Consider the following 11,715-nt stretch of genomic DNA (forward strand, 5'->3'; position numbering starts at 1 on the left):
TTCACCCGATCACTTAGTGCCTCATTCGTTTTGAGAGGACGGCCCAGCTCTATATAAAGAAACCAAGGGAACTAGAACAGGACGGCCCACAGCTGGAACGGGTCGGAACATGATTGGATCGAGTGAGTTGGATCGGACCTGGTGAGTCTTACTTGCACGGCTTTCTTCTCCCCGGAAAACTTTCGTCCCCAGGTTTCCCATCAATCTAGATCCGGAAGCAACTCCCAGACTACAGAATGTAAGGATTATTAGGGGATTATTATATTAGTCGAACTAATCCCTGATTAGTAGTACATACACAAACGGAATAGATTAGGATCAATCAAACTAATCCCTGATTTACAAATGTACTAGATTAGGACCATCCCTGATTAATTGTTACATACCCAGTACCAAAACCCAAATAATAGTAATAGTAACCAAACTAATTCCTGATTAAAAACCAATAGTCAAAATAATCCCTAATTCCAATATACCCAATTTATATGCCAAAATCGAAAACAGGAACAAAAAAAAAAAAAAACAACAACCCAACTTAGCTTATTCGATTCCGTCATTGATGAAAATCATCCATGTAGATGTAGAAAAAAAACAAATCATCCGATTCAATCTAACTCTACGGTATAGCATCGTGCATGATAACGTTTCGTAGTATAAAAGATAAGAAAAGAGGAAGAGAAAGGTTCTATTGATTAGTATTATATATGTTACATAGATATAATACATGTGTATACATGGAGGAGATGGGAAAATCAAAAGACATTTATTTTGGACCGCACATCTATAGACACGGGCCCTTTAACAATTTAGAAATTCTGCCAAAAAAAAAAAAAAAAACCAAAATAAATCAAACAATTTGTAAAATGAGAGATATCACGAAGAGTGACGAGGCAACGAGGCATAAACTTTGTAGTTTGCCGACCAGTAACTGTGGGGCCCTAGAATTTACACCATTCCTAGGAGGTCCGCCGTATACGAAACGTGGTTGAACATTTATTGTTGGTGGCGACTCTTTGGGTATTTGAGGAAATCTTGGCTGAGTACTTGGATCAACAATTTCATAACCTGCAGGGGATGAAGATATATGTTAGCATTACCTGACAACCTTACAGTGATATTGTGTCGGCTTCGGAAAACATTATACTCACAGTTCGATTCCTTCCAGCCCAACACCATTTTCTCCCGATCGAAGACAATATGGTGACCAGTCATAAAACTATCTGCATTAAGAGAGAGAAAATATGTGGTTCAAGCAAAGCATGAACTCAGTATTTTGAAATTTTCTGATGATGCAGGGGAATTCAGAGCGCAAAGTATTTTGAAATTCCCAGCTGACTGACTAGCAAGAGACTGACTCAACTGACTTGCAATGAACAAGTTGTGAAGGCACGCATCTGGTCTTTCCTGCAAGCGCATTTTTTTGGGAGAAATGGTCGAGACTCGAGAATCCCTTCATTTCTTGTATGAGTTAACCAGGTCTGACAAAAACTATATAAGATATAGATAACTTACGGCCAATTATGTTAACATCTGGACTCCTGACAACAGCCAAGCAATATGCGATAATGGTGGTCTGCACATTAAGAGATAACAGATTAAGTATTTGGCATAACTACAATGGAAACCTTAAAATGATGATCTGAGAAGTGTTACCCCTTCGATGATTCGAACTAATGGATCATAAACGTTGAACTGGCTCCCACCTTTCATGATCAAACTCACGTCTACAGAAAATTCAGTTGAATTTGAACTGCATCGTTCAAAGGGAGTAAGAATCTGAGCCGAGAGTGGATGTCTATTCCTAAATATGTATGAGTATTAATGGGATTGAATAGTAAACATACCTAACATCGTAGCAATATTCAAATGGAATCCCGGGATCAGAAGAATGCCGTTTTTGTTGAGCTTGTGCTTGTGAATCAAACTGCAAATTTTGCCAACCATAGCTTATGTTAAACCCAAATATAATCTAAGTTTTCAAGTTAGCTAGAGCAGAAGAAAAGCCGTTACTTGGAGTACTTACACTTTCACATATAGCAGTGTATGCTGGATCATTTAAGTGTGTAAATGAGGTACCGGAGTCAAAAATTGCACTGAAACCCAACAGGTCACTTAGATTTTTCCCCACACTTAATTGATTCACACTAACTTCATAATATATTTGCCTGGGAAAAAATGTCAAGAAAACAAAATAAGGAACTCTATTGGGTTGTATAAGAAAGCGGAGAAGACACGAGAACTGATCCAAGATTACTCACTGCCGCTGCCTGAGAATGAATGGAGTTTCTTCTTGGTCTAAGCTTCCTTTGTCCCCAAAGCTAATTCTTCCAACCCCATCAGATCCAAAACACATGGAAAAAGAATCTGCTATTTGGCCTTCGATAGACAAAATGCTAGGAACGGATATGTTTCCCATACCGAGCCCAAGTAACCCAGTGGGAGAACCTTTCTGAACCTGACCACAACTACATAATTGAAGCATAACTATCAGACTACAACCACTTCCATGAGCTAAAACCCCAAAAGCAGCAACAAATGGAAACAGCAGTTTGATGAGTTATAGAAAAACCTACCCAAATATTATCTTCGCATCGACGGGCTTTGGATTATGATTGTCTGTTGCCAAATGCAAGACATCCTCCACCAGAACTCCGGATGTAGAAGAATTATCTTTATATAAAACCTGGTACGGGCATTGCCTACCGTTGCATGAAACATACTTACTCGTTGATGACGAGTTGCTACTGTAAATGTTAAGATTTATTACCTGTTAAGAGTGACATGCATAATTGTAAGTAGTAGAAATAACATTTAAATCTAAGAGTCACTCTCAGTTAAAGCATCGTTAGAAAAGATAAAAAAAAACAATAAGAAAAGAACATACATCTCCATAACTTGTCATAAAGCTCCGAACGCAGCTAGTACAGTCACATGGCACCCAGAACAAGTCGCTTCCTGTATCAAGCGCAACCAAGAACGATAAACTTGGTGTCCCCAACGAAACATTAGCATACTGCAAACTGAAAATACCCAGCAAAAGATCCCCAAAATTCAGAACAAAAAATAACCAATTTCAAATTCTCCATAAGGCTTTGCCTAAGTGGCGAATTTTCCCAAAATAATCAATCCTAACAAACACTACAAAACAAGTAGCTTCTAGGGACGGCTGTTTTGAAAAAACCGTCCCTAAAGAAGGATATTTGGGACGGTTTCGGCCTGACCGTCCCTAATAGTCATAAAATATTTAAATCAAGGCTAAAATATGTCCGTCCCAAAAAGAAAACATGGTCAAAATATGTCCGTCCCAAAAAGAAAATATGGCCAAATAATATTAGTGACGGTGGAACAGGGGACACCGTCCTTAATACCTCTTGGGACGGTTTTTTGTCCTCTTGGGACGTTTTTTAGCCGTTCCAAGAGGCCTTCTATTTTGTAATGTTTAAAATTCAGTGTTGCAGACAACAATTAGACCTATATAATGAAAAATGAATCTAATTCACAGTACACTTACGATCCAAGTGAAGGAATAAGAAGAGTCTCGTTGCCATTAGAAAAGGTGAGCCGCTTCAAATCTTCAGCATCATTTCCAGCAAGTGCACGACCACGGAAAACTTTGTCACGCTGAACCATAGCTACATAGTATTTGAGACTACCTTTTTCCGGTAAATTATCACCACCCATAATACTTTTAACTTGATCAGAATATCTGTGGTGCATTTCGAAACCGAAAGTTTGGAATGCATTACAGTTCCTTAATTCCTGAATATACATCGATAACACTAATAATAAAGTTATTAGATATTTACGAGAAAATGAACAAGAAGAAGCCATGGTTTCAATATCGAAAGAAATGAATCAAAATTTTGATATTTTTGAAGCTAAATAAATTACTTCAGTTAAAGGAGAGACTGCTGAGAAGTTGAGTTTTAGAAGGTGAAATGTTGTCGCGTTTCTCACGACTTAGAAAAGAAAAGTCTATTGTCCAAGCTTTTCTTTTCTCCCATAGAAAATGGAATTCATTAAAACCACAAACCATTGATTCGACTTGCTACTGTCAATATCAAACTTGTCTCCTACGTTCTGCTAAATATCTTTGACTATTCTTTTCTTTAGAACGTATGTGACGGGACACGGCACACCGTTACAACTGTTATTATAGATGTTTTGTTCGTACAACAGTTAAAAGGCGTTCCGAAGAAAATAAATAGCTTTGTGTAATTTGCATGGTAGTAAAAATAAACGAGTCATGTTTAACAAGACATTAGAAACCAACAAGTTTGAATAGATTTATTTACCTATAAGTTCATTTAATTATAAGGTTTCAAATTCTTCATTCTGTAGACATGACGAAGAGTGATTAAATATGCGTATTCAGAATTTTTCAAAACAAACTAACGAGTTGAGATGATGGAGGAAATTGGGAAGCTACAAAAGAGAATCAACTGTCCCAATATGGTGTAGTTCAATGAAATGTAAAAAAAGAATTAGAATTAAATTATTAAAGAAAAAACTATTTAGAGAGAGCCAAGTTATGACAGTTCCAGATGAAAGGAGATTAGGGCTATTAAGAAAAGGGATTGGCCAAGGATCTATAACAACAATCTCTTTTAGTGGCCAGCAAGATCCAATCTCTACCCATAGGTGACAAAGACGAATAAAAGCAAGTCAATGGATTTATCAGTTATGTGACCATCAAACAGTGGGTGGAAACATGACCACAAAAATGTGGATTTGACAAGTCTTATATGGATATTTTTTTTTCATTTGGTCCGGTGGTGATTATATTCCTGGCGTTTTTAGGGGCCACTCAAAAGGATTTAGGGGCCAACAATAAAATAAAAAAGGTCACCCAAAGGGAAAATGTAGCCAGCCCTTATCTCGCGTAATTCGTAATGGCGAAATTACCTTTATATATTCGGAGGATATGATAACATTGTTACCCTCCGAATGAAATCGGAAGCCAAAATATTTCCCATACTTCCGATTGTAGTCGGTGCAGTATTAGAATGATTTGTGTTTCATTTTTTCCATTTCTTTTTCATTTTTGGGTTGTTAGAGTTATAGAGAAGAAGGTGAAGGAAAAAAAGAGAAAACCCATTTTATCACTACAAAAATGGATGGATATGAAGAAGAAGGTGAGAATCATGACGAAGAACAAAATGTTGAGGGTTCACGACCGTTTAGAGAAGACGATTTGGGGTATATGTTGAATGATCCAAACTTTTGTGGAGAGGAAAACATAGACGACCCTTTCATGGAAGAAAATGGAGAATCGCATGATATTGAAGCTAACGATGCATGTAAAACACAGGTATTGTGTTAAGAAACTAAAATACTCGATTTGCATGGTTTGTGTGCTTTTGTAAACAAGAAAAACCGATTATTGCATGCATTGAATGCCATGAACTACCCAGATTCGGTAGATAATTTCTAGATTAAACTTACGAATATAACACACTGAGTACCAAATATGTATATTCGGTAGTTACAAGATACTAGTTTACTGCCGAATATGAGAAAAAACCCAAACTGGTTTTCCAAAAATATCTACATTCGGTAGTTATGTAGAGTTATTTACCTCCGAATGGCCCCAAAAACGAATTCCTCAGAAAATTTCAAAACTCAGTATTCTTATCCTTTACAATCGGTAATAGTTTAACATTATTTGACTGCCGAATATAACAGTGGCCTCAAAATAAAATTTCCGAAAACTTGAAAATCGGATGTTTATCGATTAAAGTTATCTCCCGGTTATTTATATTCGGCTGGTTTACTATATATTTTAGCTTCCGATTATATCATATTTTGCACTCAGTAAACTGTGTACATTCATTTGCATAAATCGGGTGTTTTGGGTAACCGATAGGATTCCGAATATAAAGTATTCGGAAGTTTGACTTATTTAATTACCTCCGATTATATCATTTTTTTCACTCAGTAAACTGTGTACATTCATTTGCATAGATCGGGTGTTTTGGGTAACCGATAGGATTCCGAATATAGCATATTCGGAAGTTTGACTTATTTAATAACCTCCGATTATTGTATAATAATTTGTTGCTTTCATATGCAGGCCGTTGAAGAGTTTGTTGATGACTTCTATTTGAGGCCCGACACTTCCATATACTATGCAAACGATTTGGTATACTCATTACTACTTTTTTCTTTTTTCAAAATTTATATGTTAAATGGTTATGCTTATTAGATTTGTTTTGTTTTATGCACGTTTAGACATTTGGAAGTAAGAAGGAGGCAAAGGAATGGCTTATGAACAAGGAAAAAGATAACATGTGCGTGGTAGTTCAAAATAATCATGTTAGTGACACTCGATTTGAAATGATTTGTGAGCGAGGTGGGACGCGAAAGAGTCACGAGGGAAAGAATAGTAAGTACATACGGAAGACGAATAGGAAATACCGAAGCAATACCAAGAAGATAGGATGCCCATTTAAGATTGTCTTCTATAAGCCCGATGGTATTAAAGGTAAAGAGTATAAAATGTATAAAGTTGATAACGGTTGTCACAACCATGATGATCCGTTGGATTTAATTGGACATGTAATGGTTGCCAAGTTAAAACCACATCAAATGCAGACGGTGAGGTCTATGCGGATCCAAAAAGCGAGTGCGATCTTAAGTAAAATAAAGGCGGACGATCCCGACAACTTGTCTTCTTTGTCTACAATTAAGTCGGCCCTAGCTACGATCAAAAGGACTGATTAGGTCGTCCAAGAAATGATCAAAGTGGACCAACCACCCGACAAGTAAGGCCAAAGATCTCTACAGATCCTTCTCAAGTAAGTCAACCCAATGTTGTCGAAGAAGTTGTTGAGCAAATGAACGCCTCGCAACAAACCCAACCAATGGAAATTCTTACTATAAAAGAGGACAAAGGTACTCTTCGTTTCCCTAGAGATCTTAATGGAAGACCAAATCGATCCACATATACAATATACAAAGAGTATTTGGAACAACTCCCTCCACTTATCATTCCATTTGTTTTGTCGACCGACGAGGTTGATGGGGATGGAAATTGTGGGTTTCACGTTGCTACGGAACAAATGGGTTACTTTAGAGAGGCGGATATCGAAGATGTCACCCAATGCCAATATTTAAGAAATAAGATGGCGGTACAACTAGTGAAGGACAAGGGTTTTTATATGGAGATGATGAGGCGAGGAGATAGATACGACAAAGAACAAGATTTCAAAGACTTAGTTGCGCGTGTGAAGTGTCGAAAGGGATTGAAGACAATCGGATCCAAGTATTGGATGACAATTCCTAAATTTGGATATCTCCTAGCGGACGTTTTGAATTGCGTGGTACATTTCTTCGTTCCTCCTATGTATGGACTTAGCATGACGTTTGCACCCACAAGAACGGCATGCGACGAGTCGGTTAAAGATAGAAGAATCATAATGGCATTTGTGAATGAAATGCATTTTATCGGTTTAAGAGTAAAGAAAGATTGTCCGTTACCTCCGTTGAGTAAGTGGCACGATTACTTCCCGATGAACCATTGCAAGGATTGGGTGAAACAATATGAGTCCAACATGGTTGATTGGGATCGTGTTATGGACAACAACTTTCCCGCTGAGTTACTCGAATTGATCCCCTCGGATGATGACGATGTTTGATCGTTTTTTTTCGAGGCACGATTATAATTTTTTTTGAAACTATGTAATCGGAACAACAGTATTATAACACTTCAATACGATTAATCATATTCGGGAATTCCATATTTTATCAAACCGCCGATTAATATTAAAAATTTGAATTTACAACACTCAAACATCACATGTTATTCTTTTTTCCCAGTCCGAGATGCAACAATCAACGCGGCTTCGAAATGTAGAAACGACTCTCCTCTCCACTTGGAATAAGCATCTTGTGCCGCAAACCTGTCGTCTCTGTGCCTAGCAAGAATACGGTTGTACTCGGTGCACAATTTTATAACATGGTGCACCCTTGAAGAAACATGGGATGGTTCATAATTGTGGCGTGGCTTCTTGTACTTACCAACAAAAGGACCCAATGAAACGTTAATCCAAAATATACGATCGTCCTGCTGTTCTTTGGGTAGATCTTTCACAATGTAATAATTTTTTATCCATTCGGTCTCTTCCTCAACTTGTTTTAATCTTTCTCTATGATGGAATTGTTCTTGACCTCGCTTCTTAGCCTTGATTTCCTCTTCCTCATCCTCCGTTGCCACTAACGATGGTTTAATTTTTTTGGGTTGTTTGTTCCTTTTTTGTATTTCTTCTTCCCTTGCTGCAATTGATGTAGTTGTTCGCTTGCATCTTCGAAGTATGTTGTCGATTGATGATGGACTTGCCATTGAAAAGGTTTTTCATTCAGATTTGTTACTCAATAATAACTGAGAGGGGTTACCCTCCTTATATAGATTAGAGTTCCAAAGGATCTAATTTTTGAAAATATGGCCGTTGAGGTTTCTGAAAATATGGCCGTTGAGGTTTCTGAAAATATGGACGTTGAGGTTTCGTATCATTGGTGCACTACAATCGGTTGTTAACGATACACGTATTCCCTCCGAATAAGACATTCGGTGGCAAACTTAAATTCTTATCTACCGATTAAGTTGGTATTTCTAAACACGACTATATTATTCAGAGGATAATTGTTTTGTAAAGTCCCGAATGTACGATGGCCCAAAAATCGGAATTTGGGAAAAACTTATACTTTTCACATTTTGAAATTGAAATAATCGGAAGTATAATTAGTTACCCAAACTTCCGAATATGGGCTGTCTAACATTCTATATTGGCCCTTGGAACCACCTAGAGCCAAAGCGTGGTTTGTTTTGAACTTGCTATATTCGAAGGATAATTGTTTTGTAAAATCCCGAATGTACGATGGCCCAAAAATCGGAATTTGGGAAAAACTTATACTTTTCACATTTTGAAATTGAAATAATCGGAAGTATAATTAGTTACCCAAACTTCCGAATATGGGCTGTCTAACATTCTATATTGGCCCTTGGAACCACCTAGAGCCAAGGCGTGGTTTGTTTTGACCTTGCTATATTCGAAGGATAATTGTTTTGTAAAGTCCCGAATGTACGATGGCCCAAAAATCGGAATTTGGGAAAAACTTATACTTTTCAAATTTTGAAATTAAAATAATCGGAAGTATAATTAGTTACCCAAACTTCCGAATATGGGATGTCTAACATTCTATATTGGCTCTTGGAACCACCTAGAGCCAAGGCGTGGTTTGTTTTGAACTTGCTATATTCGGAGGATAATTGTTTTGTAAAGTCCCGAATGTACGATGGCCCAAAAATCGGAATTTGGGAAAAACTTATACTTTTCAAATTTTGAAATTGAAATAATCGGAAGTATAATTAGTTACCCAAACTTCCGAATATGGGCTGTCTAACATTCTATATTGGCCCTTGGAACCACCTAGAGCCAAGGCGTGGTTTGTTTTGACCTTGCTATATTCGAAGGATAATTGTTTTGTAAAGTCCCGAATGTACGATGGCCCAAAAATCGGAATTTGGGAAAAACTTATACTTTTCAAATTTTGAAATTAAAATAATCGGAAGTATAATTAGTTACCCAAACTTCCGAATATGGGATGTCTAACATTCTATATTGGCCCTTGGAACCACCTAGAGCCAAGGCGTGGTTTGTTTTGAACTTGCTATATTCAGAGGATAATTGTTTTGTAAAGTCCCGAATGTACGATGGCCCAAAAATCGGAATTTGGGAAAAACTTATACTTTTCAAATTTTGAAATTAAAATAATAGGAAGTATAATTAGTTACCCAAACTTCCGAATATGGGCTGTCTAACATTCTATATTGGCCCTTGGAACCACCTAGAGCCAAGGCATGGTTTTTTTTGAACTTGCTATATTCGGAGGATAATTGTTTTGTAAAGTCCCGAATGTACGATGGCCCAAAAATCGGAATTTGGGAAAAACTTATACTTTTCAAATTTTGAAATTGAAATAATCGGAAGTATAATTAGTTATCCAAACTTCCGAATATGGGCTGTCTAACATTCTATATTGGCCCTTGGAACCACCTAGAGCCATGGCGTGGTTTGTTTTGAACTTGCTATATTCGGAGGATAATTGTTTTGTAAAGTCCCGAATGTACGATGGCCCAAAAATCAGAATTTGGGAAAAACTTATACTTTTCAAATTTTGAAATTGAAATAATCGGAAGTATATAACATTATATTGTCTTCCGAATAAATACTGGCCCCAAAATGGGATTTTTCCTATATCAGAAATTTTGAGATTTTTTCAATATATATATATATATATATATATTCGGTAGTGAGTGTACTTCCGAATACTGTGTATCTACTTAAATATATTCGAAAGCCAAAAGATTCATTAAACTACCGATTATTACCAGTTTGTATCCAGGAAGATATGACCAACAATATTCGGCCGATAACCATCAAATATTTCTCCCGAATACTGTCGATGTTCTTGAGAAATGAAGAACACGACTACATTCGGAAGTAAAGGAGCATGAATATCGTCCGAATCTGGATAAATAACCGAAAACCCTAGAATTATTTTTTCTCGATTCGTCGAATTAAAGCGAAATAAACCCCAAAAATGATAGATTCTTACCTAATTGGGGCCATTTGACTTTGGAGCGGAAATTTTTTTTTTCTTCCACAATCGGAAGATAATAGGAAACTGGAAGAAGAAGAGTTGAAATGAGTAAAATTGTTTTTGATTTGGTTTTTATACAGTTTTACCATAAGCGTATTTATGTAACTTCAATATCATATAGGGTACCCCTTAACTAGAGTCTTTGGCTGGGTATAAATTGATGGCCCCTAAATTCTTTGGGGTGGCCCCTAAAAACACCAAGATTATATTATCAGGTATCGAACATACAGAGAAAATTGATATATTTTGACTTTTAAGCGTGTACATGGGAGTTCATGTCCTGGAAAGATAAGATTATATTAGAAAGAAATAACTTACAGAAGTCTGCGAATAGTAGAAACGACAATTTTTTTTTTGATCGGTAATAAGGATAACGACAATTTTTGATGATTGAGCTTGCCAAGTTTACATGGACTTCCAGCAGATGTAGCCCAAGTGAGTATCAATGTTTTTGCATCAATTTCCAGATCATCGTCTATCTTGTAGGGATACTTGGCTTCAAAAATGCGGCTGTTACGTTCTCTCCAAATAAACGAAATGATTGCAGCAGGAATCAGCAAGTAGACCCAAGGTGATAATAATCCCAATTTTTCAAAAATAAATTCGTTCAAGAAATCGCTAATTAGATGTTTTTGCTTGCCCATATTGAGTTAAAAATGATGCAGATTGAATCCCGTGTCAAATCATTATGAAACGGGCCACCAGTGACACAACACAGTCTTCCTGAAGCTAGGGTAAACAACATTTATTTCGACCCCTTCAAAAAGTCCCAAGCACATGTATACTAAGAGCATTTCTATCAGAAGGGGCAAAAAATCCAATGTGCCTTATTTGTTTAGTCCTTTAATTTATGGGGTCTACAGATATAGTAAATGTAGGACTTCATATCCAAAAAACCATCTCCAACAGTAGAGAATTTTCTTAAAAAAACAGTGAAAATATGACGTGGAGATGGAGCCGGAGGTGTAGATAACACGTTCTTGAACACCTTCATATTTAGTAAATGGTCCCTCCTAATTTATAGGACCCTACTATTGAAGATGGATTTATGCC

The 11,715-nt window shown here is 36.8% G+C and overlaps 1 protein-coding gene across 2 annotated transcripts; it reads right to left on the reverse strand.

Moving 5' to 3' along the window:
* Positions 1-667: 667 nt before the first annotated feature.
* LOC113308440 (aspartyl protease family protein 1-like) lies at positions 668-3,955 on the reverse strand. Of its 2 annotated transcripts, none has more exons than XM_026556902.1 (10): positions 3,512-3,955; positions 2,885-3,020; positions 2,574-2,767; positions 2,259-2,465; positions 2,024-2,165; positions 1,845-1,924; positions 1,654-1,750; positions 1,513-1,573; positions 1,149-1,220; positions 668-1,065 (listed from the first exon to the last, which is right to left on the reverse strand). In XM_026556902.1, exons 1-10 carry the CDS (start codon positions 3,829-3,831, stop codon positions 848-850), a joined length of 1,527 nt encoding a protein of 508 aa, XP_026412687.1. In that variant the 5' UTR covers positions 3,832-3,955; the 3' UTR covers positions 668-847. The 2 variants fall into 2 exon arrangements, with proteins under 2 accessions (XP_026412687.1, XP_026412688.1); XM_026556903.1 differs by having other exon boundaries at positions 2,885-2,955; positions 3,512-3,693.
* Positions 3,956-11,715: the final 7,760 nt, after the last annotated feature.

This window comes from Papaver somniferum, chromosome 9 (genome assembly GCF_003573695.1).
Source record: "Papaver somniferum cultivar HN1 chromosome 9, ASM357369v1, whole genome shotgun sequence".
NCBI lineage: Eukaryota > Viridiplantae > Streptophyta > Magnoliopsida > Ranunculales > Papaveraceae > Papaver > Papaver somniferum.